Raw genomic sequence first — 18,034 nt, 5'->3', positions numbered from 1 at the left:
GAGCGCCCTCTGCCGGAGTGCATTTAAGGCAGGGAGCTAACATGACGTAACTGTATGTCATATGTAGTTAATAAAGATCTAAAACTTACCATCTGCCAAACTTGCATAATATTGTCTTCAGATACTGAACATATAACCCAAGGCTCATTAGGATTCCATGAAAAATCAGAAATCTTTGCAGTATGGCCTCCATGAATAAACTAAAAGGAAATCAAGAAAAAAAAATGAAAACAAAAAAACAAAATTTACACTGGGCTGTGTCAATATTCTAGCATATACAGTGTCCATACCAACAACTCAGGGGGGCCATCTTCTGCATCCTCTGAAGATTGTTCTTCTCCAATTTTACTTTTAAAAGTGAGAAAAAATAAATAAATATAAATAAAAATAAAACAGTATGAAGTGAACCTCATCCAAAGTTGCAGCGTTACAGAAAACAGTGGTTGAACTGTTATTCATTGAAAAGCCTACATATAAAAATCAGATATTGCAATATCAACATTAATGGCAATTGCCGATAGTGAAGTTTCGTAATTCACTCTCCTGGAGCTCCCTTGTCATATGTTTACAAGTATGTAGGCTAGTCATTTAGAGATTACAATTAGGCCAGGGTCACAAAGGGACTAATGCGATCCTCGCATGACACTCGGCTCACGCTGGCAGCACAGCGGGAGCCGAATGTCACTGCGACTGAGGTCCGATCATGCAATCAGGCCAGCGCTGAGGAGGGGAGGGAGGGATTTTATCTCCCTCTCTCCTCCGTTGCCGGCTATTGCCATTCTCGCCCTTCACTCGTAGTACACCGGTGTACTGCAAGTGCAGTGCGATCCTTCTCTCGCCCCATACACTTGAATGGGTGCGAGAGAAAGAGTCTCCCATTACAATCGCAGCATGCTGCGATTGTTTTCTCGGTCCGATTGGGGACGAGAAAATAATCGCTCATGGGTGCTGACACAGATTAATATTGGTCCGAGTGAAATGCCATGTTTTATCACATTCCACTCGCTCCGATTTTCATGCCGTGTGTCTTAGGCCTAAGGTCGCTTTCACAAATCAGTTTGACATCAGGCGCAAAAATATGAAAAATGGATCCGGAATCTGTTGCGGCTGGATGCGTTTTTTCCCCCTATAGACTTTAGCGCAGGATGGCCTTGCGTTCCATCCAGTTTTCGCCGGCAAAATTTGCTTGTCCGGTGGCCGGATGGAACGTTGAAGTGAACGTTTTTTTGGCAGCCTATGGACGCCGGATCCGGCATCATCCGTCATATGCCGGAATCCGGTGCCGTTTTTTTTCAACTAAGCATGCTCAGTATCAAAACGGATCCGTCGAAAAACGGAAGAAACGGATGGAGAAAATTGATGCAACGGATCTGTTTTTTCGACGGATTGTGCCTCATGGCAAAAAAACTGATGTGTGCACTTAGAGTACCGTCACACTTCAGCGACGCTCTAGCGATCCTACCAGCGATCTGACCTGGTCAGGATCGCTGGTGCATCGCTACATGGTCGCTGGTGAGCTGTCAATCAGGCAGATCTCACCAGCCCCGAACGACGCGTGGAAGCGATGCTGCGCTTGGTAAACTAAGGTAAATATCGGGTAACCAAGTGCTTGGTTACCCGATATTTACCTTGGTTACCAGCGCACACCGCTTAGCGCTGGCTCCCTGCACTCGTAGCCAGAGTACACATCGGGTTAATAAGCAAACCGCTTTGCTTATTTACCCGATGTGTACTCCGGCTACGTGAGCAGGGAGGCGGCACTGGCAGCCTGAGAGCGGCGTACGCTAGTAACCAAGGTAAATATCGGGTAACCAAGCAAAGTGCTTTGCTTGGTTACCCGATATTTATCTTGGTTACAGCTTACCGGAGGCTGCCAGAAGCCAGCTCCCTGCACATTCAGATCGTTGCTCTCTCGCTGTCAAACACAGCGATGTGTGCTTCACAGCGGGAGATCAATGTCCAAAAAATGAACCAGCACTGTGTGTAACAAGCAGCGATTTCACAGCAGGGGCCAGATCACTGCGCAGTGTCACACACAGCAAGATCGCTAATGAGGTCACTGGTGCGTCACAAAAAACATAACTCGGCAGCGATCTCGCTATGTGAGAAGTACCTCTTAGCCTAAGCGAATAAATCTGCACAAATCCAAAATGCAACATAACAGTATAATGCTCCGGAGTATTCAGTGAGTAACTTTTTCCCTATTGTCTAATTTCCTAATCTATTACCTTGATTACAATACACACACTTCAACATTACCTGAATGCAAATTCAACTTTATAAAAATCACATTTGAACTGGATGGTAAGCAAGTGTTAAAGAAGGTCTACAATTTACCTTAAATCCCAGACATTCAGCCTCCGGTCAGTACCGCTGGATGCCAGAATAGTTTCATTATGTGGGGACCATTGTACCTGTAGGTAAAATTAAGATGCTGTGATTACATATCCTGCAAACTCAAAACAAAAACAGCATTAGGAGGCTCAGGCCACGAATCATTAACACTGGCATTATGCACATTAGTCAGAACGGGGAAGCTGGAATAAAATGTGCCAATTCATTAAAAGATGCAAGCCCCTTAATCATTCTACACCTACCATGCACCTCTGGAGGAACGTACAGAACATTGCAGGAGTGAGTTATATCAAAGTAGTGTGACTTTTCATAAATTTCAAGGCGTGCTTATCCATGCCATGTCCTGCCCATATTAACCAGGAGTAGCAAGAAAATGACAAAAAGCCACAATATTTTTGGGCGTAGCACGAACCTTTTTGCAACTTGTGTATGTTATGTGGATGCATTCATGAACTGGCCCTTCGGTTTTTATTACATAGTATTGGCGTACATACAGATGAAAAATTATGTTACATTTGGATTCAAGAAGTCCTGATGAACAACAAATCATAGTCAGGGTTACCTAGCAGAACTAGGGAGGAAATACTACTGTATAAGTACAAACTGCCCATTGGTATACTAGGAAAATTACCTGGAAAATTTCATCTTTATGGGACTCAAAGGAATGTAACTTTAATTTCAGGTTACGCAGATCCCACAATGCCACAGTCTATCAATAGAGAAAAGGTGAACAATAATTAGTAGAAATGTATGAAATCCAAAAGAACAGACGTTATATCGCAGGCTACCCGCTCTGTGGCTTGCTCTGATCAGGTTCTAGATTACAATACTTCAGAAGTGGGCAACTCCCTTTACTATTTGTATGAATTACTAATCATCAAGTGAAGTTGTACTTGCATCCAAACACATCACAATTTGAGCAATTTCATCCAAGAAGACAATCCCTCTTAAAAGGGTGGTTCACCCATATTTTTTAGATCGATATTATATTGAGAAACAAGGATTCTCTCAAATACCTTATGTTGACAATAGTGCCTGAGAGGCGCTATTGCAGACCGCTGTTCCCCGTCCAGTGACGTCACGTCAAGTTCCGCACACGTCACATCCCTGCGGCCGGCTCCAGCCTTCCTGAGTCACTGGGCTGTGGATGGTGTTTCACCGCTTGTCACAGCTCAGCTCGTCTCCTGCTTGCAGCACTTTGAGTGAGGGAGCTGATGGTCAGTGATGAGCGATGAACCACCACCCACAGCTCATCACTCACGGACACTGCGGCCGGCCGCGGTGTCGGGAACTTGACGTGACGTCAACGGATCCCCAAGGTCACGGAGGCCGGGGGTCACGGAGCAGGGAACAGCGGTCTGCAATAGCGCCTCTCACAGGCACTATTGCCAGCATAAGGTATTTGAGAGAAACATTGTTTCTCAATAGAATATCGATCTAGACAATAAAAAATATGGGTGAACCACCCCTTTAAGTCAGTTAGGATCACTACTTAATGTTACAGAATGTGAAATGTCGGACTACTACCACCATGTTTCCCTGAATATAAGACCAGGGCTTATACTCTTATAGTTTGAAAAATGTACAGGGCTTATTTCAGGGGGTGTCATATTTGAGCACCCAATACCTTCTGTATTATTGCCCAAGGATTGCCCCACAAACCTGGGTATCTCTCCTGAGCCGACAATGACAGGTACATAGAAATACACACGGTCACTCTCAGATCAGGAGTGCTGCCGAGGATTACAGTGAGAACGTGATGGTTAAATAAGTGAATGAATATGGGGTCCTGCTGCTGCTTTGAATAGCAATGACTTTCTACCAGTGGAAAGTGCAGACCACAGAGCAGCCTGTACTGGATCCTGTTAAAAGGGAACCAGTCAGGTCTCCTATGTCCTCCAACCCAGCAGCATTCATACCTGTGTGCCCAAATTCCCTGCGTAACGTTATTCACCAATATGAATGATTAGAATATTAAACAAAAAAGAAGGGAATTTTGTTACTTACCGTAAATTCCTTTTCTTCTAGCTCTTATTGGGAGACCCAGACGATTGGGGTATAGCTACTGCCCTCCGGAGGCCACACAAAGCACTACACTAAAAAGTGCAAGGCCCCTCCCCTTCTGGCTATACCCCCCCGTGGTATCACGGGTTCTCCAGTTTTAGTGCCAAAGCAAGAAGGAGGAAGCCAATAACTGGTTTAAACAAATTAACTCCGAATAACGTCGGAGAACTGAAAAACCGTTCAACATGAACAACATGTGTACCCGCAAACAACAAAAAAATCCCGAAGGACAACAGGGCGGGTGCTGGGTCTCCCAATAAGAGCTAGAAGAAAAGGAATTTACGGTAAGTAACAAAATTCCCTTCTTCTTCAGCGCTCTATTGGGAGACCCAGACGATTGGGACGTCCAAAAGCTGTCCCTGGGTGGGTAAAGAGATACCTCATGTTAGAGCTGCAAAACAGCCCTCCCCTACGGGGATGTCACTGCCGCCTGCAGGACTCTTCTACCTAAGCTGGCATCCGCCGAAGCATAGGTATGCACCTGATAATGTTTGGTGAAAGTGTGCAGACTCGACCAGGTAGCTGCCTGGCACACCTGTTGAGCCGAAGCCTGGTGTCGCAAAGCCCAGGACGCACCCACAGCTCTGGTTGAGTGGGCTTTCAGCCCTGAAGGAACCGGCAGCCCAGCAGAACGGTAGGCTTCCAGAATTGGTTCTTTGATCCATCGAGCCAGGGTGGCTTTAGAAGCCTGCGACCCCTTGCGCTGGCCAGCGACAAGGACAAAAAGTGCATCTGAACGGCGGATAGGCGCCGTGCGAGAAATATAGATTCTGAGTGCTCTCACCAGATCTAGCAAACGTAAGTCTTTCTCATACCGGTGAACCGGCTGAGGACAAAAGGAAGGCAAGGATATATCCTGATTAAGATGAAACGAGGATACGACCTTAGGGAGAAACTCCGGAATGGGGCGCAGCACTACCTTGTCCTGGTGGAACACCAGGAAGGGAGCCTTGGATGACAGAGCTGCCAGCTCAGACACTCGCCGAAGCGATGTGATCGCAACAAGAAACGCCACTTTCTGTGACAGGCGAGAAAAGGAAACGTCCCTTAGAGGCTCGAAGGGCGGCTTTTGCAGAGCAACTAGTACTCTGTTCAGATCCCATGGATCTAACGGCCGCTTGTACGGGGGCACAATATGACAGACCCCCTGTAGGAACGTGCGCACCTTAGGAAGACGTGCTAGACGCTTCTGAAAAAACACAGATAGTGCCGAGACTTGCCCTTTAAGGGAGCTGAGCGACAATCCCTTTTCCAACCCCGATTGCAGGAAGGAAAGAAAGGTGGGCAATGCAAATGGCCAAGGGGATACTCTCTGTGCAGAGCACCAGGATAAGAAAATCTTCCACGTTCTGTGGTAGATCTTAGCAGACGTTGACTTCCTAGCTTGTCTCATTGTGGCTACGACTCCTTGAGATAATCCTGCGGACGCTAGGATCCAGGACTCAATGGCCACACAGTCAGGTTCAGGGCCGCAGAATTCTGATGGAAAAACGGCCCTTGGGACAGTAAGTCTGGTCGGTCTGGCAGTGACCATGGTCGACCGACCGTGAGATGCCACAGATCCGGATACCACGATCTCCTCGGCCAGTCTGGGGCGACGAGTATGACGCGGCTGCAATCGGATCTGATCTTGCGTAACACTCTGGGCAAGAGTGCCAGAGGTGGGAAGACGTATGGGAGCCGGAACTGCGACCAATCTTGAACTAATGCGTCTGCCGCCAGAGCTCTTTGATCGCGCGACCTCGCCATGAATGCCGGGACCTTGTTGTTGTGCCGGGACGCCATTAGGTCGACGTCCGGCACTCCCCATCGGCGACAGATTTCCTGAAACACGTCCGGGTGAAGGGACCACTCCCCTGCGTCCATGCCCTGGCGACTGAGGAAGTCTGCTTCCCAATTTTCTACGCCTGGGATGTGAACCGCGGATATGGTGGATGCTGTGTCCTCCACCCACATTAGAATGCGCCGGACTTCTTGGAACGCTTGCCGACTGCGCGTCCCTCCTTGGTGGTTGATGTATGCCACCGCTGTGGAGTTGTCCGACTGGATTCGGATCTGCTTTCCTTCCAGCCACTGTTGGAAGGCCAGTAGGGCAAGATACACTGCCCTGATTTCCAGAACATTGATCTGAAGGGTGGACTCCTGCGGAGTCCACGTCCCCTGGGCCCTGTGGTGGAGAAACACTGCTCCCCACCCTGACAGACTCGCATCTGTCGTGACCACTGCCCAGGATGGGGGCAGGGAGGATCTTCCCTGAGACAATGAGGTGGGAAGGAGCCACCATTGTAGAGAGTCCTTGGCCGTCTGGGAAAGAGAGACTTTCCTGTCCAGGGACGTTGACTTCCCGTCCCATTGGCGGAGAATGTCCCATTGAAGTGGGCGCAGATGAAACTGCGCAAAGGGAACTGCTTCCATGGCTGCCACCATCTTCCCGAGGAAGTGCATGAGGCGCCGAAAGGGGTGCGACTGGCCTTGAAGGAGGGATTGCACCCCTGTCTGTAGGGACCGCTGCTTGTTCAGCGGAAGCTTCACTCTCGCTGCTCGAGTATGAAACTCCATGCCAAGATACGTTAGCGACTGTGACGGTGACAGATTCGACTTTGGAAAGTTGATGATCCATCCGAACGTCTGTAGAGTCTCCAGCGTAGCATGTAGACTGAGTTGGCATGCCTCTTGAGAGGGTGCCTTGACAAGTAGATCGTCTAGGTAAGGGATCACCGAGTGTCCCTGAGAGTGCAAGACTGCTACCACCGCCGCCATGACTTTGGTGAAGACCCGGGGGGCTGTCGCCAGACCGAATGGCAGAGCTACGAACTGAAGATGGTCGTTTCCTATCACAAAACGTAGAAAACGTTGATGTTCTGTAGCAATTGGCACGTGGAGATAAGCATCTTTGATGTCTATTGAGGCAAGGAAGTCTCCTTGAGACATTGAGGCAACGACAGAGCGGAGGGTTTCCATCCGGAACCGTCTGGCGTGCACATGTTTGTTGAGCAGCTTTAGATCCAGAACAGGACGGAACAAGCCGTCCTTTTTTGGAACCACAAAGAGATTTGAGTAAAACCCTCGCCCTTGTTCCTGAGGCGGTACAGGAACCACTACTCCTTCCGCTCTTAGGGAGTCCACCGCCTGCAGCAGGGCATCTGTTCGGTCTGGATGTGGGGAGGTTCTGAAGAACCGAGCTGGAGGACGAGAACTGAACTCGATTCTGTACCCGCGAGACAAAATGTTTGTCACCCACCGGTCTTTGACCTGTGACATCCAAATGTCGGAAAAGCGGGAGAGCCTGCCCCCGACCGGAGATGCGGAGGGGGGGGGCTGGAAGTCATGAGGTAGCCGCTTTGGAAGCGGTTCCTCCATTTGCTTTCTTGGGGCGTGCGTGAGCCCGCCAGGAATCTGAGACTCTTTGCGTCCTCTGCGTCCCTTTGGACGAGGAGAATTGTGTCTTGCCCGAACCTCGAAAGGACTGAAACCTCTGCTGCCATTTTTTCTGCTGAGGTTTGCTTGATCTGGGCTGGGGTAAGGAAGAGTCTTTACCCTTGGACTGTTTAATGATGTCAGCCAATGGCTCGCCAAACAGTCTATCTCTAGATAAAGGCAAGCTGGTTAAACATTTTTTGGAACCAGCATCTGCTTTCCAGTCCTTTAACCACAAGGCTCTGCGCAAAACTACCGAATTGGCGGACGCCATTGAGGTGCGGCTGGTAGATTCTAGGACCGCATTGATAGCGTAAGACGCAAACGCAGACATCTGCGAGGTAAGGGACGCCACTTGCGGCACCGCTGGATGTATGATAGCATCCACTTTTGCTAAACCAGCTGAAATAGCTTGGAGTGCCCATACGGCTGCGAATGCTGGAGCAAACGACGCGCCGATAGCTTCATAGACAGATTTTAACCAAAGGTCCATCTGTCTGTCATTGGCATCCTTAAGTGAAGCGCCATCCTCCACTGCAACTATGGATCTAGCTGCAAGTTTGGAAATCGGGGGGTCTACTTTTGGACACTGGGTCCAGCGCTTGACCACATCAGGGGGGAAAGGAAAACGTGTATCCTTAGAACGTTTAGAGAAACGCCTTTCTGGATGAGCGTCGTGTTTCTGGATTGACTCTCTGAAGTCAGAGTGATCCAAGAAAGCACTCAATTTACGCTTGGGATAGAGGAAACGAAACTTCTCCTGCTCTGCAGCTGCCTCCTCTGCAGAAGGAGCTGGGGGAGAAATATCCAACAGTCTATTGATGGCTGAGATAAGCTCGTTTACCATGGCGTCCCCATCCGGGGTATCCAGATTGAGAGGGGTTCCAGGATAAGACTCCTGATCACTCTCTTCAGACGCATCACAGGGCGACTGATTGCGCTGAGACCCTGAGCAGTGTGATGACGTTGAGGGTCTTTCCCAGCGAGCTCGCTTAGGGTGGCTGGGGCTATCATCTGAGTCATAATACTCAGCCTGGGAAGCCGGGGACCCCCTTGCAGTCTGGATTAATTCCAACTGAGGGGGATTAGAGGACAGAGACCTCGCCGTGTCCATAGACTGAGCCCCAGTCATGGATTGCAAAGTTTCAAGGATTTTTGCCATAGTCACAGACATTCCATCAGCAAAAACTGCAAAGTCTGTCCCTGACACCGGGGCAGGACTTACAAGCGTCTCAGCCTGGGTCACTACCCCTCCGGACTCCGGCTGGCGAAGCAGCACCGGATCTGAGCATTGCACACAATGGGGGTCTTTGGAACCTGCTGGTAGAGCAGCCCCACATGCAGCACACGCAGTGTACACAGCCCTAGCCTTGGCAGCCTTGCGTTTTGTGGATGACATGTTGCTGCCTCCTCAGAGCGATCTGGGGTATCCAGCCAGGAAGCGACCTCACAGTGCAAGAAATAAATAAATATATATATATATATATATATCTGGTGACACAGTACACCAATGCACACTGAGGCACTAGAGGGGCCAGCTGAAATGCCGCTTACCGCCCGCTTAAGAGCGGGTGTGTGGTCTCCAAAAGCCCCCTAGTCCAGGTCTCCCAGAGCCTTGCGTCCTTCCTCTAGCCAGACTGCATGTAATGGCTGCCGGCGTCCTGGGAGAGGAGGGGGGGCGGGCCCTGGGCGTTCCTGACTAAGAGCGGGAAGCCTGCTTCCCTCTGTGCCTAGTGAGAGGGCTGGAGCATGTAAATCAGGCTCCAGCCCTCGTCTCTGCTGCGAAACAGCGTCTCTCCCCTACCCTGATTGACAGGGTGGGGGCGGGAACGAAGCGGAGCTAGGCCGCAAAAGCCGGGGACTGGATTTATAAACGCCGCCGCCGTAAAAGCGCGGTCGGCGTGTCCCCGGCGCACTACAAGTCACAGCAGCGCCGCCGGTCCAGTGGGGGTCGGCGCTGCGTTCCCACAACACAAAGTCCCCCAGTAAACTGTAGGAACACTAACTCCAACGTTACGGTCCCCGGCGCACTACAACACCCAGCCAGCCCGGAGTGTGTCTGTGCCTGCCGGGGACACAGAGTACCTGTATGATGCAGGGCCATGTCCCTGATTGTACTCCTGCTCCGTATCCATCAGGTGCTATGGGTCTGTGGATGGAGCCCGGCGTCAGAGCTTAGAGGCCGGCAGGATCCCACTTCCACAGAGCCGTACAAGGGGATGTGGAAGGAAAACAGCATGTGGGGCTCCAGCCCCTGTACCAGCAATAGGTACCTCAACCTTACAACACCATCCACGGGTGAGAAGGGAGCATGCTGGGGGCCCTATATGGGCCCTCTTTTCTTCCATCCGAAAGTCAGCAGCTACTGCTGACTAAAATCTGTGGAGCCATGCGTGGATGTCTGACCTCCTTCGCACAAAGCTTGAAAACTGGAGAACCCGTGATACCACGGGGGGGTATAGCCAGAAGGGGAGGGGCCTTGCACTTTTTAGTGTAGTGCTTTGTGTGGCCTCCGGAGGGCAGTAGCTATACCCCAATCGTCTGGGTCTCCCAATAGAGCGCTGAAGAAAACAAAACAATTCTTATAAACCTTGCTTTCTCTATGCCAATTAGGCCTTTGACTTGTCGCAGGGGCTTTAGTTGCCCAGATTAGTTGGCCCTTTTTCCATGTCAACACACCACTGTAGGTCTGATAACATGATTTCCACCAGCTCCTGAAAATCTCACATGCATGGGGCTCATTCTGGCACTATCAGTGTGCCTTTGAAGGTGGGTGTGCGCTTCCCGGCTTCATTCATTAGGCACACTGTGCATGACCGGGAAGTTCAGGAGACGTGTATGAGCTGTCTTCTGAACCTCCGGTCATGTGTAGAGCTCCTATTGGAGGCCGGGAAGTGTTCACCCTGCTTCTGAGGTGCAGTGATGAGGCCACACGTATGCACGAGATTTCCAGGAGCTAGCGATGATGACAGCTAGTGGAAATCATGTTATCACGTCCACAGGGGCATGATAACATAGCCCTATTTCTAGGCCTAGGGAACTAAAACCCCTGTGACTAGTCACAGGCATTAATTAGCTTAGGGAAAGCAAGGTTTTTGGAAAAAGAAAAAAAAAAAATTATCATATTAGTGAATAACATTATACAGGGCAGGTTAGGGAGGGACTTTGGGCATACAGGTATGAAAGCTGTTGGGTTGGAGGGAACAGGAGACCTGACAGGTTCCCTCCAAGTGCCAGGAGGAGATTATAACCTCCTGGGTCTTAACATAGCAAGCCACTGGAAATCTTCAATTTGCTCCAACAACCATATTTTTACACAAGTACATTTGTTACATACAATTACACTTTCTCCACAGGACATTCCTTTTAATTTGTGTACAGTATCCAATGAAGGAGCAGTCATTTCAGTAAGTGATTAGATGTGTTATCAGAAAATGACCCATTTCCTTTAAATGATTGTCGTTCTGGTATTTTAGATTAACTTCCTGTTCTTTCAGGAAATGCACATGTACAGAGAGAAAGAGGCAGACTTTAAAAGGGGTATTCCCATCTCCAAGATCCTAACCCAATATGTAGTAGGTATAATACAAGCAATTAGCTTTGCAATTGCACTCGTGGTCTTCGGCACCTTGTAGCTCATCTCTGCAGGCTCTGACCTTTGATAGAGGAGAACTGATGCAATAAGTGCAGAAAAGCAATTGTCTCCCCTGACAATCAAGCAGCAAGAGCAGCCCCGATGGTGTGAAACTGAGGAAGAAAGTACCACGCACACTAAATTTGCATAATAGACTAACTTCTGTGTAACAGCACTGAAGGGTGATTAAATAGGTATTGTTGGACATATTTCACTCTAATCTATCCCATACTACCACTAGATTCTTAAAGTTTAACAGATTTCATTTAACAAAAAAAATAAATAAAAAATTAAAACCTGTCTTTTTTAACAATATTACCCTTAAGCCATTTTGCCACTAAACAGTAAATCTAAGCATATTTACGGAGATCAGTTCACTGGGCTGTTTGCTGCATATTTTATAAAATCACATTTATCTGCTGCAAAGCTACGAGCTCTCTGAATACTGAGCTCTGTATAACCCCGCCCACACCACTGATTGGCAGCTTTCTGTGTACACACGCATAAAGCTGCCAGTCAGTGGTGGGGACAGAGTTTTTCGGACCATAAGACGCACCCTGGTTTTAGAGGAGGAAAATAAAATTTAAGGAAAAAAATGTGGTCATGACACTTATGGGGCGAGGATCTGCTGCTGACACTTATGGGGGTAATGTCCCCAAATTCTCTAACTAAAGGTACCCCATCCTGGTAATGATCCTCCTGCCTTGTATATATGTCCCTCATCCTGGAATATATTCCCATCGTGGTATATATTCCCATCCTGCTATATACCGCCATCCTGGTATATATTGCCATCCTGCTATATACCGCCATCGTGGTATATCCCCCATCCTACTACATAGCGCCATCCTGGTATATGCCCTTATCCTGCTATATGCCCCCATCCATCCTGCTATATACCCCCATCCTGCTAAATGGCCTGTATCCTGTGGCACCCAAAAAAAAAAAAAAAAAAAAAGTTTATACTCATCTTTCCTCGCTCCATGCAGCATCACTTCTCCTCCTGTCAGTGCCAGCAGAAGCGCCGCTGGAGTGTGGACCCATCACCGTTGTCTGCAGCATCGCTCGTCCTCCTGTCTGCCTGTCAGCTGACCAGTGTGGAGACTAGCAGTGCGCACAGCGATGACATCTCTACACAGATCAGCTGGCCAGCAGAAATGAGGAGATTGTGATGCTGCAGACAACGGTGACGGGTGAGTATACTGATTTACTGCACCCCGCGCTGATGATGCACGGGGTGCAGTTAATACAGCCGTACATGATCACTCCAGGCTGTAGCTGCCAGGGGTGATCATGCAGGCGGCTGTTAATTATGCGCGCCTCCCCCACCCACCTGTCAGCGCCGGCTTCAGCGCTGAGGGATCATGGGCGGAAGGATGGGGGTGCATATTAAATGAGCAGGCCCACGTGGTCAAGGCAGGCTGCTACAGCCTGCTTGTGCCGCGGATGACCCGCTCCACCGCAGCACCCTCATTCCCCGCAGCCACAGACTATAAGGCGCACCCCCCACTTTCCCCCAACATTTTGGGGAAGGGGGGTGAGTGTCTTACAGTCCGAAAAATACAGTATATGGCAGCAGGTTTACTCGTTTTCTAGTCACTCTTCTGCTGATAAAAAACTTAGGACCCCTTGAATTTCGAGAATTAAATGAAATTAAAGCTGTACACATTTATGGGTAAAACTGCTTGTAGAATGTCCAAAGTAAATATCCAAAACAACATTGTTAAAGGGTTTTTTCTGGCTATAACTTTATCCTCTATGTGGTTTTTGAATATTATGTCCTTTTGCTGAAATTTGTCTTCTATGCGCCTGCCCTGGGTTAAAATAAGTTATAGCTGCTGCCCCCCATAGATCCCGTGCTGACTTTCTCCTGCAGTTCCAGCCTTAGGCACGTGCATGCTAGTCAAGATGTCAACACAATAGCCAGTAAACGAAGACCAAAAACCATGGCAAGCACATGAGTAACAGGTGATTTTTTTTAGGACAGCGCATGCGCATTGAAGCAGAGAAGGTAAAAAAGGTAGAACATATGACTAACACTATGCATTTCTCAATGTCTAACCCTTTGTAAGCAAATTTACAATTTAAAAAAGGGGCAACAAAAAACAAATGCCTCCAATTAGAAATGTAGTAGAATTCTTCTGGTTCACTATGTCGCTTATATCATGTTCAGGCAATTGCAGGACCTTAGGTGTCCATGGTCAGGACCACTAGCAACAAAGGTCCTGCAATGCCCTGCACATGAGGTTTTCTCTGCTGCAGACTTGTGACAGGTTCTGTCAGAGACTCACTATCTTGTGAGACTGTTAATGAAATGGATTCCCTTTCCTTTGGGAAGGAGAGGGTTAATGTCAGTCTACCTTCCAGCAGCTCCTGACTCCTGGTCAGGTGTTCCCGGTTGGGGCTACGCCCATATTCTATAAATACCCTCTACTTCCAGAGGGTGCGGGTTATTTTCATTTATTTGGAATCTTGGCCATAAGGAGAAAGGAGCTCAATTAACCCTCTCTCTGAGACTTGCTTTGTGGGCTGCAGCATTGGTGCTTGCTGCAGCATTTCTAGGTGTGCTGGTTGTACAGTATGGATGTTCCCAAGTAGTCTGTTGTCCTTTCCCCCCCGCTTTCAGGTTGTTCCCCCTTGAGCACTTTTAGTGACCCCTTTTGTGTGTGGCTGCCGAACGTTCGAGTTGTTGTCACCCCTGTCTTGTCTTTGTTGGTAGGGTTGTTCTGTTCTTGTCCCCGGGTAGTGGGTTGTATAAGGGTGGGGGGGGGGGTTTGGTCTTACCATCAGGGACAAGGACAGGAGACAAAGCCTAGGTTGGGGGCCCAGAACTCCCTACCTTCAAGGGTACCTCTGGGTGTTAGGATGAGCACAAGGGCCCCAGCCTTAGGGCCAGTATAGGTTTCCCTGTTCACCCGTGACAGTAAGAGACCGTGACTCAGAAGAACTATACTACATTTCTAATTGGAGGCACTTGTTATTATACCTACTACTTATCTGGATAGGATCCTTGAGATTGAAATAACCCTTTAAATTCTACACCATTTTTAAAATTTGAATTGGCACTGTCCACATGGATTGATTTCGGTTCATTGCAAAAAAAAAAAAAAAAAAAAAAAGTATTAACCCCTTAACGACCCATGACGTACTAGATACGTCATGGATCGTGTGCCGGTAAGCCCCGCCCCTTGCCGCCGGCAGGCGGCGGCGAGACGCGCACATATCAGCTGTTAACAGCTGATGTGTGCCTGCTAGCCGCGGGTGGAATCGCTTCCACCCGCGGCCATTAACCCCTTACATTTCGCTGCCAAAGTCTTGGCAGCGATATGTATATGGGCGCCGCCATGACAGTGACTTACCCCGCCCCCACCGGAAGTCACGTGACATGATCACGTGACTTTCGGCGGTTGCCATGGTAGCACAGGGTCATGTGATGACGCCTGTAGCTAACATGAGTCACTTCCTCTCAATGCCGGAATACAGCCGGCATTGAAAGTGAAGCAGCAAATCTGGAGTTCTCAGCTCTGTAGCTGAGATCTTCAGATAGTGCAGGGCGATCGGATTGCTGATCGCTATAGCCCCCTAGGGGGACTAGTAAAATAAAAAAAAAAGTAAAAAAAAAAGTTTTAAAAAATTAAAAAAAAATAAAAAAACCTAAAAGTTCAAATCACCCCCCTTTCACCCCATTGAAAATTAAAGGGTTAAAAAAATAAAAAATACACACATATTTGGTATCGCCACGTTCAGAAATGCCCGATCTATCAAAATATAAAATCAATGAGTCTGATCAGTAAACGGCGTAGCGGCAAAAAAAATTCCAAACGCCAAAATTACGTTTTTTGGTCGCCGCAGATTTTGCGCAAAATGCAATAACAGGCGATCAAAACGTAGCATCTGTGCAAAAATGGTACCGTTAAGAACGTCAGGTCGAGACGCAAAAAATAAGCCATCACTGAGCCTCAGATCCTGAAAAATGAGAACGCTACAGGTTTTGGAAAATGGCGCAAAACGTGCGCCACGTTTTTTGGACAAGCTTGTGAATTTTTTTTAACCCCTTAGATACAAGTAAACCTATACATGTTTGGTGTCTACAAACTCGCACCGACCTGAGGCATCATACCCACACATCAGTTTTACCATATAGTGAACACGGTGAATAAAATATCCCAAAAACTATTGTACAATCCCACTTTTTTTGCAATTTTTCCGCACTTGGAATTTTTTTGCCGTTTTCCAGTACACTATATGGTAAAACTTATGGTTTAATTTAAAAGTACAACTCGTCCCGCAAAAAACATGCCCTCATATGGCAAGATTGATGGAAAAATAAAAAAGTTACGCCTCTCGGAAGAAGGGGAGCAAAAAACAAAAACGCAAAAACGGAAAGTGCCCGGGGGCTGAAGGGGTTAAGGTGTAGAAAACAGCAAATACTGCAAAACATTAACATATTAAAGCTGTGGTTGCACTTTTTCCCCCACTCCATAATATACACTATACATTCTTTACTAAGTATTACTGTATGAAAAACAATGATTATGTGCTCCAGACAAGAATATATTACCTTGTCTGCAGACCCAGTAGCCAAGATGAACTCACTGTAGGGGTTGAACGAGAGGCAGTTGACCTCAGCTGTGTGAGCATCCACAGAATGGCTAGGTTTGGAGGTATTGTTTGATCGAGTGTCCCATCTTCGATAGACGAAAAACAGAAAGAAAAAAAAACAAATGGGTAAAGGATAAACAACTACAAAACTTATTAAACAGGTTCATATTCCATTGTGGGACCTACCAGGAAAAAGCAAGGCTACTTTTACATGGCAGTATTTTGCATCAGTATTTCTAAGCCAAAATCAGAGGTAGGTCCAAAACACAGAAGACGTGTAGGTTCCACTCCTACACAGACAGATTAAGGTGGAAAGAGGAGGTTGAGAGATCACACACAGGCAGCATCAGTGTTAGGAGAGATGATCACACAGGGACTACATTAGTAAAGGACAAGTAGGAAAGGAATCAAGCTAGGTTAGCATTAGAAAGTTAAGAGGCAGCAGCACGCTGGATTCACCCTAAGGCAACCATGCATTAACCTTTTCCTATCCAATACAATTTCCTGTTTCGCCCATTGAAAACCTATTCTAGGTCGTTATCAGTTATATTTATTCCAGCGTTCGGTAGTGAAAACTGAATATGCTTAAACCCATTGGCAGAAGACGACATTCGTTGCCACCCATCGGCGTCGACCTCCATACCCTCGTCATCTTCGTCGCTGACATCGGTAGAAAAAACGCTTTCAACATCACTCAGTTCCGACTCTACAACTTCACTTCCATTGTCCGAATAGCTCTATTACTACTTTCACTAGTATCGATTACACGCTGCCTTACTTCGTCCGGAATCACGCACTTTCGTTTCGAGATCTCGTAGCCATTTTCACTTGTAAAACCGAAAGGAAACGAAACTGGGTTGGGTCAAAGGTTGTCAAAAAAAAAAAAAAAAAAAAAAAAAAAGATGCAACCATTGGCTGCTGAAAATATCACTATGCGAAGTCCTGCCTACTATGCTTAGAAAAGGGACTTAGGACAGTAAAATGCGTTTGAAATATTGATGTCCTCTGCCAGGGGACAAAGGAGTGTAATGGATTTTGAATGCCCCCCCCCCCGGGGGGACTCAGGATAGGAAAAGGTTAATAGATACAAGGCAAGTTTGAGACATTTACATTACAGGTTAGGAAGAGGAAGTTACAGTATGAAACTTAGTCCAACTCCTGGTAAATTTTAGATTATGTAGAATTCCCCCCCTCCATATCAAGAGTCCATAGTCTGAAGTGTATGCGTCGCTAAAACCGAATATGAAGAATTTTAATGTATTTGTCCATTCATGAAGGAATTATTTTCCATGGCTGGGCTTTACTTTCCTACCATTCTTCTAAGGGACAGAACTTATATTGGCATCCACTTAGCCATATGAAGGCTTGCTTTTGCAATGATCTCTCTTTACTACATTATGTACTGAAGAAAGAAATTTGAAGTGCATTGCAATGGTAGGGAAAATCGCTTATGGCATTCATAGTGCAGAAGAAAAAAAAAAAATAACCTGGCAACATAAATCTGCAGGTCAGTAGGACTATGGCTATGCCAAACATGTATTGGTTTTATCAAGTTTTAGTAGTATAAGGGAAAAAAAACAAAAACAAACCCCAAACAAAATACCAATTTGTTTGACACCATTTCCTGAGACCTATCAGTTTATTTTCCCGTTGATGAAACTATGTAAGGACTTTGTGCGCAAACCTGATCACTCAAACAATTTTTGACTACACAATGTTTTTTGGTGGCGACAGTGAATTTTTTACTTCTCCCGAGTGGCATTTAACGCATGGTTTTAATATTATGATATATCAGACAATTTATATAGACAACTTGATAAAGCAAACAAACACATTATATAAATAGAATGTGAGGGTGGGCGATTTAAACTTTTTTATATTTTTAAAACTTTATACTTGTTTATTTTTTAGTTCCCTTATGGAATTGAACCTGCAAGCAACTGATCATTTAACAGAATCAGT

The 18,034-nt window shown here is 47.1% G+C and overlaps 1 protein-coding gene across 1 annotated transcript in view; it reads right to left on the bottom strand.

Moving 5' to 3' along the window:
* Positions 1-18,034, bottom strand: part of RBBP4 (RB binding protein 4, chromatin remodeling factor) — a 40,305-nt gene that overhangs the window by 3,289 nt on the left and 18,982 nt on the right. Inside the window, exons 7-11 of the mRNA XM_075336169.1 lie at positions 16,032-16,158; positions 2,987-3,064; positions 2,338-2,414; positions 291-348; positions 90-200 (exon numbers count right to left, since the gene is read on the bottom strand). Of these exons, the coding sequence (XP_075192284.1) occupies positions 90-200; positions 291-348; positions 2,338-2,414; positions 2,987-3,064; positions 16,032-16,158 (451 nt within the window). The remainder of the gene's footprint in view (positions 1-89; positions 201-290; positions 349-2,337; positions 2,415-2,986; positions 3,065-16,031; positions 16,159-18,034) is intronic.

This window comes from Anomaloglossus baeobatrachus, chromosome 2 (assembly GCF_048569485.1).
Source record: "Anomaloglossus baeobatrachus isolate aAnoBae1 chromosome 2, aAnoBae1.hap1, whole genome shotgun sequence".
Lineage (NCBI taxonomy): Eukaryota > Metazoa > Chordata > Amphibia > Anura > Aromobatidae > Anomaloglossus > Anomaloglossus baeobatrachus.
This window is presented reverse-complemented; position numbering and strand designations above follow the sequence as displayed.